Source organism: Engraulis encrasicolus, chromosome 13, assembly GCF_034702125.1.
Source record: "Engraulis encrasicolus isolate BLACKSEA-1 chromosome 13, IST_EnEncr_1.0, whole genome shotgun sequence".
NCBI classification, from domain to species: domain Eukaryota; kingdom Metazoa; phylum Chordata; class Actinopteri; order Clupeiformes; family Engraulidae; genus Engraulis; species Engraulis encrasicolus.
Genome location: NC_085869.1, coordinates 56020341 through 56044532, shown reverse-complemented (window position 1 = coordinate 56044532; position 24192 = coordinate 56020341). Strand labels below are relative to the sequence as shown.

Genomic DNA, 24192 nt, shown 5'->3' with positions numbered 1-24192 from the left:
TTTCACTGGATCCATGCTCGGCAAATGTCTCAAATATATTTTGCACGTTATAATATATTTCAACTTACTGACTGTTGGAGTCTTAATAACTGTCTAGAGGTGATATTATATAAATATTAAATGAATATAATTTAACTTACTGACTGCTGGGGCTTTGGGTACAACACTACTCTGGATGGTGATGGAGGTGATGTTTCTTTTCACTGTTAACACAAACACACACAAACAAAAACACAAACACACATCAGGACTGTACACACACACTTTCAGGAGTGTACTCCAATGTCATAAAAGCTGGTCGGTTGTGTGTGTGTGTGTGTGTGTGTGTGTGTGTGTGTGTGCGTGCGTTAGGGTGCATCAGATGCCCCCTATGAAAAGATATTGCCTTGGCCCTATAGTAAAAATGTTCTACACCCAGTAAAAACACACTGTGTAAAATATTTTGAAATTTGGATGAAGTCTACCGGGACCACCAGCCCCATGAAAATAGAAAATAATGGTGATAGTCCGAATCTTGGAATAGAAATGGACATTTTGCTGCATAAAGCTACCCAATAAAAAACATATTGTCTCAGCTCTGTGATAAAAATGTTCTATGCACAGTAAAATCACTCTGTGTAAAATATGTTGAAATTTAGATGAATTCTACCGGGTCCACCAGGCCCATGAAAATACAAAATAATGGTGATGGTGATGGGCAACCTGGATTCCAAAGCTGAAGTCCAGTGCCACATATTCCAAATGACATACCTAGTTTTACCTTTCCAGTTAGGGCAATTGGACAGGTAAAACCAGGTAATTTGAAATCTGTGGCACTGGATTGTAGCTTTTGAATCTAGGTTTGCCATTGTCTTAAAACAGAGGTGGACAAACCGCGTGACACATTTGCCCCAGCCAATATAATGAACCAGCTGAGCCTAATTACCACTTAAGCCAGGTTGATGAAGTAATTAGTGAGATCACCTGTGTCGGGAGCACAAACAGAAGGAATATCTAAGCAGGTTGTGTATTCAGTCGATCCACTTACACAGACTTCAGTCTCAGGACAGACTGTGGTCAAACTGCTATATTTAGGCAAATTTGCTCTTTTGCAACACAATATCAATTCCTTGCTGCCTTGGACGACTACTAGTATCAAGCAAGAGATTGCAAAGCTGTATGACTGTTATATTTGTGTGTTTCACCTGTGGGCCTACAATTCATGGAGGAACATCTGTACTAAAGCTGTGAATGTTCCTTGGAATGCCTAGGCTACAAAGCAGTCAATACAACTGTATTGAAGAGTGCCATTACTTCTTTATCCCATCACCTGTGGTAGTATTTCACTTTACTCCATCAGATGAGTACCATAACTTACCTGAGAGGCCCTTGGCAATGGACTCTGTGCCTGGTGATACCCATGACATACCTAGAAGCCACTTAAGTACAGGTTTTGGGAAGCCACTCTTTCCAACATCACATACAGTTGTATTGTATGTACTCTATTGAACTACTGCAGGGATTTCTTTAAAAAACACAGGTCATTCCAAGGAGCATTCACAGCTTAAGTTCCACCAGGTATTAACAGCTACCTGTACAATCCTGTAGGCCCACAGGTGAAGCACACAAAAGTCATACAACTTCGCAATCTCTTGCTTGATACTGGCAGTGGGTCAGCTGGTTCATTATATTGGCTATATTTGGAATATGTGGCACTGGACTTTGGAATCTAGGTTGCCCATCACTATCACCATTGTTTTGTATTTTCATGGGCCTGGTGGACCCAGTAGAATTAATCTAAATTTCAACACATTTTCCACAGAGTGATTTTACTGTGCATAGAACATTTTTTTTATCACACAGCTGAGGCAATATGTTTTTATTGGGTAGCTTTATGCAGCAAAATGTCCATTTCTATTGAGGGCTGGACTGGGCGATAAATAGGGCCTGGGCACTTTTGGATTTAAGGTGCCCCCCTCATTATCATTAGTGCCGGAGAACTGACTCACCGGTGGGCCCTGCACCCTCATGGGCCCCTATTTTCAGTAATGTAAAAAAAAAAATGGGGGCCCACGAGGGTGCGGGGCTCACCGGGAAATGCCCGCCATGCCAGATGGCCAGTCCAGCCCTGTTTCTATCCAAGATTTTGACTATCACCATTATTTTCTATTTTCATGGGGCTGGTGGCCCCGGTAGACTTCATCCAAATTTCAAAATATTTTACACAGAGTGATTTTACTGTGCATAGAACATTTTTATCACAGAGCTGAGACCATATGTTTTTTATTGGGTAGCTTTATGCAGCAAAATGTCCATTTCTATTCCAAGATTCTGACTATCACCATTATTTTGTATTTTCATGGGGCTGGTGGCCCCGGTAGACTTCATCCAAATTTCAAAATATTTTACACAGTGTGTTTTTTGTGGGTGTAGAACATTTTTACTATAGGGCCAAGGCAATATCTTTTCATAGGGGGCAACTGATGCACCCTAGCGTGCGTGCGTGCGTGCATGCGTGCGGTGATGTCTTCAGTTATGGGCTGTTACACTGTAAACTGCAAAATATCTGGAGATGTACAGTTGAGGACGATATTATTAGCCCCCCTCCTGAAATTAGACATCTCTCTTGATTTCTCAGTGAGAAGGACCATTATGAACCGTTTCTGTTATTCTGGAAACAAATACACTGATGGAGATAATGTCCAATGAGTTGAATTTTTCCATTTTCACAATGTGTTTAAACAAAAAGGGGTAAAATTGGCAAGGACAAAATTATTAGCCCCCTTATCATTAATAGTCAATAGAGTGCCATTTCTGAACCAAAACTGACATCAGGCACTTTGATTAGTTGTTAACTATGTTGGCACATGCCCTACCAGGGATTTTGGCCCATTTTTTCATTGCAAATAGTTAACATGGTCCAAATTGCATGGATGTTGAGGATGGACATTCATTTTCAGCACTCCCCAAAGACTATCTAAAGGATTGAGATCTGAACCACAACATGATCATGGTTTTAGTATCCTTGAAGAACATTTGAACAATTTTGGATGAAAGTTTTGGGTTATTATCTTATTGAAAGATCCAGAGAAGATGTTATCTTCCTCTTTGAGCATATTTTTGCATGGTCACCTTCCACATTCTATCATAATCTTCTGTTTTTATGGTGCCGTACACCCGAACAAGGTTTCCTGTGGCTGAGGCTGCCACGGAATGATGCTTCCACCACCATGTTTATTGTGGAAACCATGTTATAAAGTTTTAAGGACTATCCCTTTCTTCACCTGACAGAAGCAGAATTCATGCATCAAAGCAGGTGCAATGGAATCTCATCAGATGAAAGCAGAGACTTTCAAAACTCATTTTTGACTTTCAAATGTTCATAGGCAAAGCTCAATAACACTCTGATATGCACCGCCTTTAGTAAAAGGGTTCTTCTGTGATGATGGCCCCAAAGCCCAATAAGATGACAAGCCCTAACAGCTGTCTTTCTGGAAATAAAAACTCCAGGTGAGGCCAGGTCAATAACAATCATCTAGGCAGGTGTCCAATGCTTCTTTGGTCTAATGAGACTAAGCAGTTTCCACAGTTACACATAGTGGTGGGGGGCATCAAGTTTTTAGACTGTTATTCAGCCTCAGACACAAAGAGTCTGGGTTTGGATCTGGATTTCTGGGTCCTCCAACAACATTGTAACCCAAGGTAAACATCTAAATTAGTTCAGAGGTTCTTCAAGGACACTAAAACCATGATACTGGAATGACCCGCTCAAAGTCCAGTCCTCAATCCCACTGAGAGTCTGTGGCAAATGTCTATGCTCAGCATCCATGCAATTTGGACCAGCTAGAACACTTTGCAGTGAAGAAATGGGCCAAAATCCCTAGTGGGACATGTGCCAACCTAGGTAACAACTGATCAAAGTGCCTGTTGTCAGTTTTGGTTCATAAATGGCGTCATATTGACTATTAATGATCAGGGGGCTAATCATTTTGTCCTTGTCATTTTTGCCCTTTTTTGTTTAAACTCATGTAATGATAGAAAAATGCTAATTCAACTCATTGGACATTATCTCCACCAGTGTCTTTGTTTCCAGAATAACAGAAACGGTTCATAATGATCATTCTCACTGAGAAATCAAGAGAAATGTCTAATTTCAGGAGGGGGGCTAATAATATCGTCCTCAACTGTATGCAGTGTAAACCAGTATGCTGTATATCTCCGTAAGTCTCTGCTCCAGTTGTTGGGGCCCTGAGTTGACATTCACTCCGGTACTCTTATTATGCAATTGTGCAGAGCGTTTGTTATACCATAGTGTCACCAAAATGGTAACGGCCTTTGTCTTCACCTACAGTAATAAGAAACCTGGATTCAGAAGCTTTAATCCAGTGCCACATTTCACATTCAAAATGACCTGGTTTTACCTGTCCAATTAATCACCTGGTTTAATCGGACAGGTAAAAGCAGGTCATTTGGAATGTGTGGAACTGGATTGTAGCTTCTGAATCCAGGTTGCCCATCACAAGCCTCAGGTAGTGGCCGCCATGGCCTAATGGTCATCCATGACTGACGTGGCCTTGAGCAAGGCACCGAACCCCACACAGCTCCAGGGACTATAACCAATGTCCTGTATCTAAATAATTATAATAGGTTTCGAATAAAAGTGTCAGCTAACTGTAATGTAAGATAATGTAATCAAAGATAGCCAGTATGGTATATACCAAGAATAAATCAAACCCAACCTAGTACCCACTGAAAAGGAGGATGTTCAAGTTCCGTCTCCTAATTTATGCTTCAGACACATAGCCTCTGCGTCCGTCCATCCTGTGTCTGTGCGCCACCACGCCCCCTGCGTAGAGGCTCTGCGCTCGTCGTCGAGTGCCTCAAAAAAATCCTGACTATCCGTTGAACAGACATTAAGGACCAGGATAAAAAGGTGCTGTGATTGGTCGTCTTACTACTTCTTTGTTCTCTTGGCAGCACAGTGGCGGTAGTTTGCGAGAACAAACCTGTCTATATTCTATTAAATACATGCTTTATTTCTAGTATGTGTAAATACATGAAGCTATAAGCTAAGTAACAAACAATGCATCAGTTAAACACTCGCAGCACAATGCCTGCAGTCTGACTACCATAGTTGTTCTCCTCCACCGAATGTAAACAGACATCGGCAGAGTCAAACGTATCCATGCTTTCATTTTCTGCACGTAAAAACACAATGGCTTTGTCAAATAATGACACCAGTACATTGCCTTCGCAGGTAATCGCGCCAAGATTAACTATAAAAAATAATGTGGAGAAGAAATTGATCTCTGGTAATGCCAGAGAGGCATGGCAAGGCTTAAACCTTATGATGGGCAGAGCACCCAAGCCGTCGGGGACTAATTGCTCAGATCCAACACTTGCATAGCAATTAAACATCTTTTCAATGAGCAGCTAGTGACTTCCATACTGCACAGAGTCAACCCATACAAGCCCTCTGGCCCAGACAGGCTCAGGAGGAGAGTGCTGAAAAAATGTTCTACACAGCTAAGTGGTGTTCTCACCAGGCTTTTTCTGCATCTCCTGGACTCTGGCTGTGCCCCTTACCAATGGAGGGAATCCACTATCATCCCCATCCCAAAGAAGTCACCTGTTAAAGTTCTCAAAGACTACAGACCAGTGTTATTAACAGCTCTGCTATGCAAATGTATGGGGAGAGTGTAGTGTAGCCTTCTATCCTGTATGGTGTCAGACCAGCTGGACCCATACCAATTCGCCTACAGGGAACGCCGTGGTGTGGAGGATGCAAGCCTCTCACTTCTGGACACAGTGGCCAGGAATCTGGACTCAATACACCCACACACCAGGATCCTGTTCATGGACTTCTCCTCTGCATTCAACACTGTGCATATTGACACACTCCTCCAGCAGCTCTCCAACCTTCAGATCCACCCAGCACTTACCCAGTGGATTAAATGTTTTCTGCTGGACAGACCACAGCTGGTATTTTTCAATGGGGTCTTCAAAAATCACCTTGAACTCTGGACTTCCTCAAGGGTGTGTTTTATCCCCAATCCTCTTCTCTGTGTACACAAATAATATTGTGTGTCACAGGGAAGGTATGGCACTTTTTAAATACGCTGATTACATTGCCTTAGTGGCACATATGTCTGACCCTGTCGCTACCAGGAGGTAGTTGACAACCTGAGACAAACCTTTGAAGAACTTTCCTCATAGCTGAATGTGTCAAAGACAAAGGAGATATGCTGTGGTGGCAGAGAAAAGACATCAACTCTGTTCCAGCCACTCTCCATCCAAGGGCAGACAGTGGAACAAGTGGACGTTTTTAGGTACCTGGGCACGGAAATGGACACGTTCTTGTCTTTCTCACAGCACATGGACTCAATATATAAAAAAGCACAACAACGCCTTCACCTACTCAGGAAACTCAGATCATTTCAAGTAAGCAAGGACATTATGATAGTATACCGTTCCCTCATTGAATCAGTCCTCACCTTCAATTTATCCTCCTGGTACAATTGAATTGGCATTAGACAACAAAAAAATGTCACGCACAGTGAACCAGGCTATCAAAACTACTGGCTCACCTCAACCCTCCCTATCTGAGCTGTACAGTAGTGAAGTGATCAGGAAAACTGACCAGATCATAGAGGACCCCTCTCATCCCCTCCATCACTCCTTCCAACTACTGCCATCGGGTCGATGGTTCAGTGCTGCACTGGCGCACAAGAACAGATTCAAGAAATCCTTCATCCCCTCAGCTGTGGTCAGACTGAACAAGAGATGAGCTGTCCAGTCTCAGCTTGCACATATTTTCTTGTCTTGTCTTGTTTTTGTCCTGTTTTGTCAAGTCTTGTCTAATGTCTGTGAGAATCACTGAATCCACACCAAAGATAATTTTCTGTTTCATGTGTAACAGAAAATAAAGTTTTATCTAATCTAATCTAATCTAATCTGCGGTTAAGGGGGCGTTGTCCCGTCTTTGTCCATTTTCTGTGGCGTACACCACTGCCATCAACAGCGCTAAGGGAACTCCATTTGTTCTCAACAGCCCCTGGTGTCCTATAAAGTGGCGTGTACCTGACGTCACATGGATCCCGAAAATATTTGGGCTTGAATCGTCTCTACTGCACCTTATCCAATGTCTCTGATGTAATGTAATGCAATGTCCCATCTGCATGATAGGCTACAGCTAAAACTCACTGAAAACTCACTGCACCATCAGCAAAGCATTGGAACCACAGCGCAACTGTGGCCTAATGGTTAGAGAGGTAGAGTCTTAAGATCAGAGGGTTGCAGGTTCGAGTCCCACCCTTACACCTCCATCCAAGGCGGAAGTGCCCTTGAGCACGGCACATTAATTATTCTTTATATTAACATTTTCTCACAAACCAAGAATGTGGCTCGAACATGACTCGAAAAAAAGTTTTTAAAATGTGTTTTATTTCTTATTATTACACTTTACTTACACATCTAAAGTGTTGGGTAACAAATGACACAAAATGTGTTGTCCCTGATCACACACAGCATGTGTTACAATTTAATTAATTTCTGACTTCTTAAGTGTACACTTTACATACACTTTACACTGTCCTCCGTGCAGGGGTGGGATACGGCTTGTTATGGTGTAAACTTTACACACACTGTGTGGCTTATCACATGTCAAAGACTTCTCTGCAGTCCTCTGTGTAATGCTAGGATAAAGGCTTTACCTGTGCGAGATGCTGTGGTAAAGGCTTGTCAACACATGTCAAGAGTGTACACACACTGTGTGCAGTTCTGCATGCAGTTAGACAGGTCATCAGCTGGGAAAATTAGGCCTTTCGTCCTACCGCACTTTTCTCTGTGGATTACTGACCAGACGGCATATTGGAAGAAATTAAAACATTGGGCCACCTCAAGTTTAGCTCAGAATTCAATGTGGCCGCAATTTTTTTGTGAAAACCTTGTGACAGGACAATAGGCCTAATTTTCCCAGCCATAGACTCTCTATGTGCATTTCAATCATTATTTTCAGCACTTTCCTTTGGATATTGCAAGGTGGCCAACTTTATTTTCATTTTAGTTTAGTCAACCTGTGTAAACATGAATGTAAGGAAATAGGACAGACTAGTGCTGAAAGTAGTTAATCTTTGATGAATATCACTGTATAGTACAGTGTAATAATGCATGAAAACAAGTCATTTTGGAAAATGGCAGCCATTTTGAATTCTGAGCAAAACTTGAGGTGGCCCCATGTTTTAATTTTTTCCAATAGGCCTTCTGGTCAGTAATCCACAGAGAAAAGTGTGGTAGAACGAAAGGCCTAATTTTCCCAGCTGATGACCTGTCTAAGTGGTGGGATAAAGAGTTCTGTGCGCGGTGCTGGGGTAAATGCTTATCTGCAGTCCTGTGTGCAATGCTAGGATAAACACTTTCCCTGTGTGTAGTGCAGGGGTAAAGGAGTGTTTGCAGTCCAGTGTGGTGGTGTGGTAAAGCAAAGGCTTGCCAACACATGACAAAAGTGTTTGCTGTCCGGCATGCAGTGGTGGGGTTAAGGCTTGTCTGCAGTCTTGCATGTGGTGGTTGTGGAATGTCGGCAGCCCTGTGTTGTCAGGGTGACGACCAAAAGTGTCTTACCAACGGGCAGAGCTTTAGGCGATGCTGGTGCCGCAGGTCTCTTTTGGGTCCCGTTGGAGGAGCTGCTTTTGACTAGGAACACAAAGGACAGACAGACGGACAGACATAAATGCATACACACACACACACACACACACACACACACACACACACACACACACACACACACACACAAATAGGTGTTGATTTGTGACATTCATCAGCTGTCTCGCATACCTCAACTGTCTCATGCCTGATTCACACAAAGTGTAAATGGTTTGGAGGCGGTACAAATCCTATGAGTGCTTTCTCCTCCTCCTCCTCCACCTCTTCGTCACCATCATCATCATCACTATACTGCCCTAATTTCAGAATGCTTGAAAATGGTCAAAATTGAGTTTAGACCGGAAATGGGCTTGAAAATACCTCCTTTTTCTTGTGTCAAAAAATTGTCCTGTTTAAAAAAAACTATAAAAATGGATGCGCTTTTTTGTTTTAAGAGGTTACGTCGTACAAGCCAAAAACGCAGTATATCACTTGAGATAACTGCACTTTTCCATTGAAACTGTGGTTTGGGTGTAGACTGTAATACCACAACAGAACACAGTAACTTCATTTTTCAGATAAAAAGTGAAGAGAAGTGATGAGAATGTTGTTGTTTTTTTTTCTTGTGTGCATAAATTTCCACCATAAAAAAGTATGTCGTCACCACTTGACCTCCAACACAGTTGCCCGGTCAGAAAGGAAACTTTAAAGCCTTTTTTCTCAGTTTACCAGTAAGCAGAGATACTGCGTTTTGAAATTGTAGGGCAGTATAATCATCATCCTCATCATCAACATCAACATCAACATCATCATCAACATCATCATTCTAAAAGTGAAATATACTTACCGGCTGCTTTGCTTGGTGAATCGCCATGAACTATTCGACACACAAACACAAACAGGAAGATTACATTAGTAGGCCTATTAATGGTAGGGGCATAACAATGCACACAATAAGATTTACGTGACTATGACATTATAATAATACATTATTATACACGTCCTATTATACTATCCTACTATATACACAGGGGGACATTTGTATGAATAAGCAATAATATTATAAAGTTTCTAGTGTATTGATTTAAGATGACATCAGTATAAACATCTCCTTACTGAGTCCATGGACTGACTCCTCCATCTTCTTCCTCAGGCGATCAGTGATCTTACTGGGATCTGGCAACACAGCAAGCACAATATTGTATGTAGTATCCTGTCCTCTCAGTCATTGCAAAGCAAAAAATGTGAAATTGTGAAGTCATTATCTGGCAACACAGCAAAGGGAACACCAGTACCTGATATCTGTGTTATTGAATAACAGAAATAGGGACGTTATTTAGGGAGGAAATTGTGGTGGTGGTGGGTGGAAGGTATTTTTGATTATGGCATCTAATTAATGCTGCCATTATTAGTAATTCACATTAGCCCAAGTAATGTCGCTTACCTGTGCATATGACACCTGACTCTCCTGCAGGGAAAAATTAGACAAGAGAATGACAGGCAGTAATCAGTTATATCTCCTGGACTCTACCACTATACATAAGAAGCTTTTTAAAAAGTGACATCCCAAAATCAAACAAGAGCAAGATGCAATGTTATGCTATGCTATGAATGATACAGTATGTTATGATATGCTAGGCTATGCTAGGCTATGCTATGATATGATATGATATGATATGATATGATATGATATGATATGATATGATATGATATGATATGATATGATATGATATCTCAAGTCCTTTTGGATGTTTATATACAAGAATTCCAACAATAATCACTATAACATGATTGAGTACAGCTTTCTGTGAGTAACTTATCCATAATTTAGTCCTTTGAAATGTTATTAATGCATAATAAGTGTCAGCCAACTGTAGTGTAATGGATACAATGCCGTTACCGTTGTACATGAGCATTAATGTAATGTAGTAATGTAGTGTAATGCAGTGTAATGTAATGTATAGTGATATAATGTAGTAATATAGTGTAGTGTAATGTAATGTAATGCAATGCACTGTAATGCAATGTAATGTGATGCTGTTAGCAGTGAACTTGAGCATGAATCTAATGTTATGTAGTGCGATACAGTGCCGTGTAGCGCAATGTAGGGTAGTGTAGTGTAGTGCTTTTACCGTTTTACTTGCTCACAGGTGTAATGTAATGTTGTGTAATGTACAGTATTATCATTTAGAGTAGTGCTGTTACCATTGTACTTGAGCATTAGTGTAATGTAGTGTGATGTAGTGTAATGTAATGTAATGTAGTGTAGTGCAGTGCAGTGCAATGTAGTGTAATGTAGAGTACAGTATAGAGTATAGAGTACAGTCACTATATTGATCCCCAGAGCAATTTTATGTATTGTAGTGTAGTGTGATGTAGTGTAGTGTAATGCTGTTACCGTTGTACTTGAGCATGAGCCTCTTCTCGTCCCTCTGCTGTCCGCTGATCACCTGGCAGGTGTACCTGTCCTCGTTGGCTTCGTCACTCTCCCACAGTTTGAGCGACACGTCTCCTCTCTGCAGCCCAACTGGGTCCACATGGAACCTTCCCTTGTAGCCACGTCCCACATGCACGGCTCCGTCCCTGTAAAGGTAGACACACTGTGCCCCCTTAAACCAACGGATCTCCATGGAGACTGCGCTGGTTGCCGGGGAGAGTTGGCAGGTCATTGTGACATCATCGCCGGGGTAGATCTCCATCTCACGGCTGATGGTCGTCAGTTTCAGCTCTGTGGAGAAGAACAGAGGAGCAGAATTTATCTCACACAAAGACACGCACACACACACACACGCATGCACACATAAACACTTAGAAACTAAGTTATTGTGAAGAAAAAAATCTTACTGTAGTCTTTCATCATGGGATTGGCCTTCATGTCCTGAAAAAGAGATAAATAGATGTGTAAACAACTTGCTTAGACACAGTCATATGCTACAGATTTGTTGTTTAAAGTCACATCAATTCAGTTGTAATCCACACACACACCTGATGAAACTAATGCTTCTTCTGACGACATGGAATTTCATATAGTGGTGTGAGCACTCTCCCTTCTGGTGAATGTGTGGTACTGCAGCATCCACATGCAGTGATGTTCATTATATTACATTACATTGCACTTTGATGACGCTTTTATGCAAAGAGACTTACAGTCATTATTTTTCAGAACAATGGTTACAGTCGCTGGAGCAATTATATAGGGTTAGATGCCTTGCTCAAATCAGATGGAGGAGCCAGGAGAGGTCAGGTGGGATTTGAACCTTCAACCTCCACATTGAAAGACATACTCCCTAACCACTAAGCCACGGCTGCCCCGTTTGTGACTGCCAGTGTACTGAGATCTAACTATCCTGGCTCTTGACAGATTCTTGTGTATTTTCGCTCAGCTTTGTGAGCTTACTCAGGGATCTGGGTCCAATTGAGATTTGCCCAGCTCACGAACTGCCATGTGGCCTAACAATCGAGGATTTTTAGAGATGTCAAAGTTTAAACGTAGTGGGGAATGGAGGAAAAATGTAAACCCTACAGTTGTATCAGACAACAAAAGTCTCTCGCATGGACTCATTGATTCTGTAATTTCAACTAGGCCTATATGTTTGAATCTTTGAGTTATAGTAACACCTCATTAAATATATCAGATAAGGGGGTTATCTAATCACATGCAAGGACTATTTTAATTTTTATAAAACTGTGTCTTTGCAGACCTCCAGTCTCTATTGATCAGTAGCCCTATTTATTGATCCAACGTGGCAGACAAGAACATAGTGCACCATCTAAAGCCCTGTGTGCTTACTTTGTCATGGCCGCCTACTCTGTAAGTTCCCCATAATTTGAATTTTGTCTTCATGCGTTTAGTCTCACATCCTCATGTGGTTATTTTTGAATGTTACCTCTATCTTCTTCCTTAGTATTAGAAATGTCGGCTATAAGGCTGTCTATGCCTACGTGTCTGTCTGTTCTCTCCCACTGTTGCTCATTCCTAGTCTCACTCTATCCTTCTACTCTTGATTCTTTTCTCTTTTCTTGCCATAATCTTCTCTCTTTTCTCTCTTTCATCTCTACATCTTTCTCCATCGTAGCTCTTCTTCTCATAACAACTCAGGGATGCTGCTGGTGTTCTGTTTGAGTCTCACTTCCATTCTTTTCTCTCTGTCTCTCATACCCTGGACTTCTCTTTCTCGCTGTCATACCCTGTTCCTTTTCTGTATGTCATAATCCACGCTTCTCTCTTTTCTCTATGTTGTAGACCTGTGCTTCTCTCTTTTCTCTTTGTCTCCCTCTTACCATATCCTTCTCTTTTCTTGTTTTTCTTACCTCCATCCTCCTCTTCTTCTTGTTAACGGTGGTCATGAGTCCACTGTCTATTTCCATCTCAGTGTCTACAGATGCTGCTGCTGCTGCTGCTGCTGCTCCAAATGTTGTTGCTTCTCCAAATGTTGTTGCTGATCCAAATGCTGCCACTGGTACTGAAGTTGCCACTGATGCTGATGTTGCCACGGCTCCTGTTGCTACTGACGCTCCAAATGTTGTTGCTGCTCCAAATGCTGCCACTGGAGCTGATGGTGCTGGTGCTGATGTTGCCTCCTGTTTCACCTCCTCTCCATGTACAGCTGGAGCTGGATTTACTGCGCGTACAGAACAAAAACACATAAGCACGCATGCATGCACGCACGCACACACGTATGCACACGCACACACACATACACACACACGCACACACGTATGCACACGCACACGCGCACGCACACACACACACACACACACACACACACACACACACACACACACACACACACACACACACACACACACACACACACACACACACACACACACACACACACACACACACACACACACACACACAAATTGTACACAGTTATGGACACACACACAAACACACACACACACACACATAGAGAGAGAGAATTAATAATTGTACAGAATACAAGATCCATGCATAAATTGAAAACACACATCAATCACTGCATAAATTTGTTTTCCATAGAAAGGAGACAACAAGGTAAACATCTGTATGGATCACAAAATCTCTACTTGCTGTGCTGATAAGTTTTGGATTTGTGAAGGGCAGACTATGTGTCATATTTTTAATGTGTGTACTGTATGTGTATTGTGTGCGTCTTGCAAACAGACTCTTGCTGTTCTCTGCTCATGATTTCCTTGAATTGTTTTATAAAAAAAAAAGTACAATGTTAAAATCTGTGCTGTGCATGTTCTGATCAAGTCATGAGCGGTATGTTCTGTCGCAGTGTGTTTAAACTCAGACTGGGGTCCCCTGAACAGAAACTAAAAGGATTTATGGAATCTTGTTATGGTTCTATAGTTCCACTCACAATTCTAGAATTCTGCTCATAGTTCTAACAATATCAGTCCTGAGAATATCAGTTGCACTATGTTTAAATGTGTGTGTTGTGGTGAGTAACGTTGTTGTAAATGTTGTTGGAGGTTCTAACTGAGAGGGTTATTATGCGTAGTACGTTATGTTCTCTCTGGAGCACAGGAAAGGGGGTGTGGTGTCATTTTTGCCTCCTCATGCGTGCTCCCTGTTCCTCTAAACAGCAAATCTATGTGTAATTTTGCATTTATGTGTCATTATAGATGTGCTGTGTCACAATGTATACCTCTACAGCTCTTCTGTAAAATATATGAACAACAATTACGTACACATGGGTCAGTGACGTTTCAGCAGTAGCACATTTCAGGGTGACACTATTGTAAGGATAATTGTTTGTTTGTTTGTTTTTAGTGAACTATGTAAGAAGCACATACATTGCAGCATATCAGCCATCAATTACTAATTAATTTAAGGACATTACATGTCGTTACTCCACCTGACGTCTGAAGCCAAAAAAAGTCTTTCACCCATATACTGTATGTATGCGGTAAAACTTTACAAGAAGGGTACATAAATAATATTATGTTGGAAGTAATGCATGATTAATTCTGATATTATTCTTGTACCCTTATTGTAAAGTGTTACTCGGTATGCAATGGGTTTCTTTCTGTGCGTTATTTTGTAACTTGCCTTCTTATTGTACTGTGTGTATTATAATAATGGATTGTTCTGAGTGTGTATATATTTACTGTATGAAAAGGGTGTGTGTTGTCATTTGTGCTTACTCCTTTGTGTTCTATGTTCACCTAACGAGCAAATCTTGCTGTACTTCTGCATTGTGTGTGCAATTACAGCACAGTTTTTGTCTGATCAGTCAAGCTCATTTTTTGTAACATGAGCTTTTTTTGCAGAAACTCCTCACACATAACTCTTCACACAGTTGTAAAATGAAATATGTCTGCACAAAATCGTTAACACACCCATCTCATTACTAGTACATTGCATCAACTACAAACAGACAGTTAATATTAAAAACACACTTCGCCTCTTGGTGTCTCTAAAATGAGTGTCGTACAATGGATTGTTTTTGTTACATTTTGCAAAGTGGGTGTTATTGAAAGCTGTGTGCAAAGTAGTTGTTGCACTATTAGTCTGCTGGCTAATTTGGTGGTTATATAGGTTTGTGCAGATGTATTAAGGGTTCTCTGAAAGCATTACGTTACAAAAATGTGCTTTATCAAACAGAAAAAAACTGTAATGTGTTATGTCACAGTATAATCCTGGCCTTACCACTCCCTACACCTCCATACATGACTGAAGTGTCCTTGAGCAAGGCACCTAACCTCATATTGATCCAGGGACTATAACCAATAGCCTGAATATCTGTATGTCGCTTTGGATTTTAAAACAATCTTCAGCTAAGTGTACTGTAATGTAATCAGAACTACACTGTCATGAACTCACGCCCCAGCCTCTGTATTGTTGGCCTTGTTTATTGCCTAATGCCTTTACTTTGTATGTCTCTGGTTTTCTCTCTGCCTATCTGGTTCTCTCTCTCTCTCTCTCTCTCCCTCTCTCTCTCTGCCTGTCTGGTTCTGTCTCTCTCTCTCTCTCTCTCTGCCTGTCTGGTTCTCTCTCTCTCTCTCTCTCTCTCTCTCTCTCTCTCTCTCTGGTCCTGTCTCGTTCTCTCTCTCTCTCTCTCTCTCTCTCTCTCTCTCGTTCTCTCTCTTGCTCTCTCTCTCTCTCTCTCTCTCTCTCTCTCTCTCTCTCTCTCTCTCTCTCTCTCTCTCTCTCTCTCTCTGGTCCTGTCTCATTCTCTCTCTCTCTCTCGTTCTCTCTCTTGCTCTCTCTCGTTCTCTCTCTTGCTCTCTCTCTCGTTCTCTCTCTTGCTCTCTCTCTCTCGTTCTCTCTCTTGCTCTCTCTGTATCTCTCTCTCTCTCTCTCTCTCTCTCTCTCTCTCTCTCTCTCTCTCTCTCTGTATCTCGCTCTCTCTTCCGGTCTAGTTCTGTCTCCCTGCCTGTCTGATTCTCTCAGCCGGTCTGTCTGTCTGTCTGTCTGTCTCTCGCTCTGTCTCTTACTGTCTCTCTCTCTCTGATTGTCTTCCTCTGTATGTATCTGGTTCTATTGCCTGCCCTGCAACCATTGTTGCCCATGATTTCTTTGTCATTGTCTGCTTGGCCCATCGTTGTCCTTGCCTGTCTTCCCCATCATTGTCTTCACCTGTCTTGTTACCTGTTCATTGTCCTTGATTGCCTGTGTCTCGTTTGTCTCGTCAACCACCTGAATCCTGTTGTGTTCTACCTATTGTGTGCATTCTCTGTATTGCCCTCTGTGTATTTTACCCTGGTGTTTCTGCTGTTCCTTGTGGATTCATTTGTCAAACCCGCCCGAACCTCTGTGTGTTGGTTGATCTGTTGACTTCCAACCCCCTGAATGTAGTAAGTGCTTCGTTTGTAGTGTATTTAGTGTTGTTTCATGTTTTCCCCCTCGTGGGTTTTTGTTTTGCATTTTTTTGTCCGTTTGGCTCTTGCCATTCAATTTTGAGTTTATTAAAATCCACCCCCAAACCTTGAAACTTGCATCCTCATCCATCCTTGCCTGCACTTGGGTTCTCTGGTATTGAAATCGTGACATATACATCTATTGTAAAACATATGCTGTATATGCAATAGGTAAATGGTTTTTGTGTGTGTTATTATTTTGTAACCCATCTTTGTATTGCATTGTCTGTATTATAATGTAATGTGCAGAATGTGCAGAGTGTATTATGAAAGACTGGAAAGATGGTGAAAGACTGTAAATAATTTTCTCACTTGACGGTTGAATTCAGGATTTACTGCTCTGTTTTGCCGGAATGCTATGTGGCAATGCTATGTAGGAAAGCAGTTGTGAAACTGCTGAAAATGTTGTTGTTCAAATAAATTATAAGCATCACTGACAGGCGTCTTAATGTGGATGGCATGTGTGTGTCAAAGTAAGGGTTTTCCTGAAGAACAGGGTTTCACTGGGTTTTGAACTGGGCTCCTAAAAGTCATCCATAGATAACCCCAACCCCTCCACTCTCCATCCCCCTCCTTCTTCTTCTCCATTTCTAAGCATGCATACGGTACTGTATCCCCTCCTTTGCGCACATGCACGCACGCACGCACGCACGCACGCACACACACACACACACACACACGCACGCACACACACACACACACACACACACACACACACACAAAGTCATAAATCACTTACAGGTAAGTCTTACAGTATCAGTAATAGTATAGGGTCACATATTTGCCCTACTCTGCAGTCACATGATGACCTTTCCATTTCCAGGGCAGTTCAAAGGGGACACACACACATACTGTAGGCCTACACACACGCAAGCACACAAACGCACACGCACACACACTCTCATGCACACACACACACACACACACACACACACACACACACACACACACACACACACACACACACACACACACACACACACACACACACACACACACACACACACACACACACACACACACACACACACACAGAGACACACATACACACACACACACAAATGCACACACAAATGCACACACACACCCACATACAAATACATGCTCGCACGCACACAAATGCATGCTCACACAAATGCATGCTCACACACACACACACACACACACACACACACACACACACACACACACACACACACACACACACACACACACACACACACACACACACACACACACACACACACACACACACACACACACACACACACACACACACACACACACACACACACACACACACACTCGCTTATTTTGTGTATTGTGGAGTCAGTTCAGGGACATGTGTTTTGTGAAGTCGGACAAGGAATCTGTGTTTGGTTTGTGGAGCCAGGGATGTGTGTGTGTATATTTTGTGGACCCATCAGATGTCCAAATCACTGTTTATTGAGTGGACTCAGAAGTCTTAAATTGGGTGTGTATTGTTTGGTACCACCAGCTGTCTAAATCGTGAGTATGTCGTGAGGGCAGGCCAGCAGTCTAAATGGGTATTATGGGGACATACAGTATGTACGAGTTTGGTTGCAGCAAATGACTCGGGCATGGACAGCAGTGATCAAAGAAACCAGTGATCATGATTCTACTTGGGCAGCCGTAGCCTAATAGTTAAGGGGATGGGCTTTAGATCAGAGACTAGCAGGTTTGAATACCACCCTTCCACTCTCAACCACACTCCATGGCTCTGATCGTCTTGAGCAAGGCACCTAACCAGCTGCTCAGCTATGTGCAATGTAATGTAATGCAATCTACTCTAATTTACTGTGAGTGAGAGTGAGTTAGTGAGTGTGAGGGTTACGTTTGCATTGCAGAAACACATCCCAAAAAGAGGTTACATTTCTTAAAATGAACATAAAATCAATAATCTCCTTCCATCACACATTCTGCCAATAGGATAAGCTTTTTTTCTTGATCAAATAGCCTAGAGACATCTTATTTAATTTCCTCTAAACTGTATGTTATTGCATGTATACTGTATAAATTAGATATTAGCAGGACTATATAAATATTGACTGGTGACAGTGCTACTCTCTATATACAGTACCATTACTATTATGTGGATAAACATACTGTAGGTTATTATTACAATGGGATTAGATAAAGTAACTGAATGTCTGGCTGGTGGTTACTTGTCTTGTACATATCTTTTTATATGACATTATGAGTCACTTACTGACTGGTGGGAGTGTCACGTTACATAGTTTTATGGATAGGCCGATATGATGTAGGAAACACAATATTGTACAGAGAGGTTAATATCATGATTACATGAGATTATGTATATAATTCACTTATCGACTGGCGGTTGTGTTACTTTAACATGTACTGAAATGATAGGGTACTACACTGGTTACTGAGATTATGTGAGATTAAAGGATATTATTATATGAGATTAAATGGTATTATATGAGATTATATGAGATTAAATGATATTGACTTACTAGCTGGTGGGAGAGCTGCAGTGCTCATCACATTAAGTTGGCTACAGCTGGGAGACATGCGGCAGACTGGAATGCAAACACACACATGCACAATATTACACACACACACACACACACACACACACACACACACACACACACACACACACACACACACACACACACACACACACACACACACAATATTACACACATACAGTACACACACATGCACGCACGCACACACGCACACATACACACACAAACAACCGCATAGTAAACACAGGCAAACAGACACACACGCACACATGCACGCACAGAGAGAGAGAGAGAAAGAAAGAAAGAAAGAAAGAAAGAAAGAAAGAAAGAAAGAAAGAAAGAAAGAAAGAAAGAAAGACAGTGAGTTGTGAATAACTGTCTTCAGTACTTACTGAGCGCTTTGACGGACTCGTCCATTCGCTTACGCAGGCGGTCAGTAATTTTACTGGGATCTGGGAACAGCACAGAGAGTTGGATCATCAACATGAACATTTGCTATGGACCAATGGGTTGTGTGTAAAGGCTGTAACATTTTGATCATTTAAATCGCTAATAAATATATAAAAATATGCATAATGCGCAACTTCAAAGCACAAAAAGGACCCCACTAAGGTCGCACATACACTTAAATGTTGTTCATCCACCTTTAAGATTGATTACACAGAAAACATAAAATGGAAATTAATCCCCACATTGCAGATGTATTAAATTGTAACGCCAAATGTTTGCCGTGATCAAAGCTTAATCAAAGCTGTCAAAGCTGCCATAATCAAAGCTCAACAACATGTTAGTGTGTAAGACCTTTTAATTGGTTGCAACTGTTATTTTGCCAGGCTGTGTACCATTTCCAACCTGGTTGGTAGTGGGAAATTGCATGGCAACAAACTAAGTTTGGTAACAAATCAGCCACAATGCTGCTGATATATAAAATAAAATCTCAATTAAAAGATTTTAACACATATATTCATAAATTAATTAATGCAGCATGATATAGCGGAGGTACCAGTAGAGATTTGAAATAAAACCAGCAACACATAACTTACCTGCACACAAGGCTCCAGACTCCCCTGCAGATGCAAGAACATATTGAACATATTTAACACATAGGACCAAAAAAATGATTTAAAAAAAAAGTTTGTTAAATAGTTGAATACTAAGTTCAATTTCAACATTATTGAGCAGAAGTTTAGGGAGAAGTTAAAATAGTCCTTAACCATTATAATTGAATCGTATCATTACCTATGATGTGTATTATTTGCTCTGCAACTAAGATCAGATAATGCTATTGCATTATCCATGACCATTTGCAATTCGATATTGCTTTCTGATAGGTTCCCAGGCATGCATTGAAATCGTTGCAAGTATGCACGGCTCAAACGTAGTTCTGTCAAAAGTAGCCTACCGTTTCATGTCAGTATCCAATACAATATCAATAGCAACTGTCAACTATTTGATTGATTTGACTGATGAATAATTACTGTAACAGCTGTCTGAATTACAATGAAGTTAGAACTGAATCTTACCGTTGTACTTGATTTAAACAATACCTACTGCACTCTCCTTACACCTCTCCTTCACTTAAATAATTGGGTTTTACCTTTATTCTGATCTTTAAGCGATTCTCTTAGTCTGTTGGTGCTATGTCTAGTTACAAATGTCCGTTTTGTTTTAAAGTTCGGGAGAAGCGTAATGAAATTTGACATGCCCTAATTACCACCTGCATTCTCCGTTCAACCGTCATTCGCCAGAGTTCAGGGCGAAAAGAAGGCACGCCTATTCACCCACTTGAAGCTCCTCCGTTGAGCCATCCTTCGGTGTAATTTCAGCGTACTGAAGTTTGGAATACCCCTTAATTAACTACACAGCATTTACTCTCTGCTCACCTGTCTCCAGTCAGAACTCACACCCACCACCTCCCCGCTCACCCCCCTTCCTTCGCTTCCTCTCCTGTTCACCTTACTCCTTTGCCCTTTGACTATCATCTGCCAGGGGGTGTCTGCTCAGAGCTCACACATATCTGCGGACACTCAGTGGTGCTCCGTACTCCTGAGCTCGAGAATGTGTACCGACATTTCTCAGCCGTGTGCTTCAGCTCGACAGCCAGCAATCTTGCCCCATACAAAGCCTAATCCAACTATCTCAGCTTCTTCAGTGCAGTGGTTCGCGCTCGCGGACCCTATAAAACACTTTTGATAATCGGTCCACCGCGTGGACAGCCGCTCTCCTGTGAGAGCCACACAATCACAAGAAGTCCATTCTCCAGCGAAGACGAAGACATACTGTACATAACTAATTCAAATTTCAGATAGTGAACAAATGAAATGAGCAATTATCATTGAATCTTATGGATTCAGCTAGCTGCTAGCTGGACTCATAAGATTCAATGATCTAGGGTAGCTTGCACTGCCAGACTTAGAGAAGTACAGGAGAAAGGTAAAACTCAATCATTTAACTGAAAGGAACTTGAAAATGAGTTTATTTCAAGAAATGGTACAGTATTGATAATAAAATACGCTCATTTGTAGTACATTGTAACAATGTGCTGTTATGTAGCGCAGAGCAATCCTCACCATTGTAGTTGAGCATGAGCCTCGTCTCGTCCCTCTGGTTTCCGCTGATCACCTGGCAGGTGTACCTAGAGTAGAGTAGAGTGGAGTAGAGCGTATTAATCCTGTATTAATTCTGGAGGAAATAAGGTGTCTGTCAGCTTACATAAATACAAAAATACACAAAAACCTAATTCACATTATTGGACATTAAACATAGCACACACTTGAGTACTTTGTACAATTAGCCTTCAAGCAGTTCACATACACACACACACACACACACACACACACACACACACACACACACACACACTGAAAAACATAGAGAGACCGGCTGCAAAGACAGTAGTGTAAGGTGCTAGATCAATACCTGTCCTCGTTGGCTTCGTCACTCTCCCACAGTTTGAGCGATACGTTTCCTCTTGGCAGCCCAGCTGGGTCCATATGAAACCTTCCCTCGTAGCCACGGCCCTCATGCTCTGCTCCGTCCTTGTACAGGTAGACGCACTCCGCCCCCTTAAACCACCGAATCTCCATGGAGACCGCGCTCATTGCCGGGGAGAGTTGGCAAGGCATTGTGACATCATCGCAAGGATAGATCTCGATCTCACGGACGATGGTCATCAATTTCAGCTCTGTGGAGAGGAGCAAAATGATTAGCTTTAAAGATGGGATCACCGGCGATACAATTGACTGCTTTCAAAAAACCTCAACTACATCATAACAACATTGCTATGACACTTCTGAGACTCGTATGAAGTAAGAGGTTAAGATTTTGTCATTACCATTTTGGTAACAACAAGCTTATAAGAGAAACTCTGCATGAAGGGGTTAAGCTATTACACACACACACACACACACACACACACACACACACACACACACACACACACACACACACACACACACACACACACACACACACACACACTTAAGCTAGGTATAGGACAGTTTCTTACTGTGCATTTTGGAACCAGGTGCCATTCTTGTACCCTGAAATGGAATTCAAATGTGTCACATGTCAGTTACGTTGCATTATAAAGCAAAAGAAACTATATGGTATGAAGCATACAGCAAAGGTAGCAGTACGTTATTTAGTAGTGATGTAATAACAACCATGCAGACATGACGTGAGACGTTAGTTGTAGCATAGCAGCGTACTGACAGCAAGAGCCCTGCACCCACATCCTCCCTCTCCCCTCCAGGGAAGGTGGCGATGGATGCTGGTCCTGCTGCGCCCACTTTTAAGTGTGGTCACGTGATGTAGTCATGTGATGCACCATCGGGGCAGCTCATTGGCCAGGTGATGAATTGGAGGAGAATGTGCATGAGCAAAGCTCTACCTGATTGGCTGGCTCCGACGATGGGCATCATTAGCAGACACGGATCAGTAGAAGGCATAGGGGTGGAGCTTCGCTTCAGAGATGCAACCCACGTGTGCTCGGACAAGCGTTTGTGCATGCTGGGCCATGCAACGTTGTCCACTCTCGCTGTGGATCCTGGGGTGTAAGTCAAACTACTGTCTGTAGATGCCTCAATTTTGTCTCATTCTTTCTCTTTGCCTCAGTACCGCCTCTCCTCAGAGGAACAGACAGTACATTATTCCTAGCCAGGCTACACCCTTCTAATGACGCAATACAGCAATGCAAGTACTTTCTGAGCTCCGGAGGGTTGGGGAACTCCACCCACTTTGTCAGGAACCAATCAACTTTGAGCAGCTCCAACAGCCCTGGGTAGAGGCGTGTTCAAGGCAGTGACGTCGTTTAAGCAGAGACGTTCTACTGGGACTAAGAAAATATTTGGCTTAAACTTCGGTACAGCCTTTTCCGTTTGGGAATTGTTCATTGTTATGCTCTAGGTCAGACCAAGTCTCAAAGAGATTTGAAAGTCAATGAAAATCAAGCTACATTTTCCCCACTGTCAATTACCACGGACCAACTGTTTCCCTCATTAAACATCCCTAAGCGGATAACCATTCAATTTGTGGTTTTGAAAGATATTGCAAAACTTTGATCAGCAGTGACGTCAAGCCTTGCATCAAAAAGCTAGCGGCTATAAGAAAGGAGAGGAGGAAGTAATTTGACTTAAACCCCTAGTGTGTCAGCTGGGCTTCGTTGTTGTCTCTGAGGTGATGAAACCATCCAATAATATTACCATTTCATTTAGTAGTGGAGCCAATCCTTTGGCGGAAGTACGTAGGATGGCGCGCAAGGCTAGATTAAACACGAGGTGATGATGTCTATAGTATATGGCAGTGTCGTCTCCATGGTACTGTCTTCTGTGAGTATGTGCTGAAGCATCAATATTAGCCTACACAAAGCAAGAGTTTTTGCTGCGCTAAAGGTTGGGATGCTTTGTAGTCATCCTCATACCGTACATACTTCTGAGACCCGGCAAATCAATTTTGTGCACTGTAGTGGACATCACTTTGCTCAATGTTCTGTATCTCAAAGAAAGTCTATGTAATCTACATGTATTTCAATCTGCAACTAAGGTAAAGGAGACATTTAGAGCTGAGAACACCTGGAATTTGTCATTTCAATGGCCAAAGGTGAGGTAAGTAAAATTATTTTGGAAAATATTGTGAATGTGATTCTATGTTTAAAAAAAAAATGACAGTCTGAACAAGCTAATGTGATCAAATTTTCAGG

At 41.8% G+C, this 24192-nt stretch overlaps 1 protein-coding gene across 6 annotated transcripts in view; it reads right to left on the bottom strand.

The window, feature by feature from the left end:
- LOC134461425 (uncharacterized) overlaps window positions 1–24192 on the bottom strand; it is a 34591-nt gene that overhangs the window by 4968 nt on the left and 5431 nt on the right. For 3 of the 6 annotated variants that reach the window (XM_063214351.1, XM_063214355.1, XM_063214352.1), the window contains exons 2-15: window positions 22501–22534; window positions 21912–22176; window positions 21563–21627; window positions 20036–20059; window positions 19385–19444; window positions 18975–19040; window positions 12934–13244; window positions 11467–11500; window positions 11021–11350; window positions 10067–10090; window positions 9739–9798; window positions 9470–9499; window positions 8599–8670; window positions 141–203 (exon numbers count right to left, since the gene is read on the bottom strand). In XM_063214351.1, coding sequence (XP_063070421.1) covers window positions 141–203; window positions 8599–8670; window positions 9470–9499; window positions 9739–9798; window positions 10067–10090; window positions 11021–11350; window positions 11467–11500; window positions 12934–13244; window positions 18975–19040; window positions 19385–19444; window positions 20036–20059; window positions 21563–21627; window positions 21912–22176; window positions 22501–22525 — 1429 coding nt within the window. In that variant the 5' untranslated portion in view covers window positions 22526–22534. The remainder of the gene's footprint in view (window positions 1–140; window positions 204–8598; window positions 8671–9469; window positions 9500–9738; window positions 9799–10066; window positions 10091–11020; window positions 11351–11466; window positions 11501–12933; window positions 13245–18974; window positions 19041–19384; window positions 19445–20035; window positions 20060–21562; window positions 21628–21911; window positions 22177–22500; window positions 22535–24192) is intronic. The other 3 variants (XM_063214353.1, XM_063214356.1, XM_063214354.1) reach the window with 2 other exon arrangements.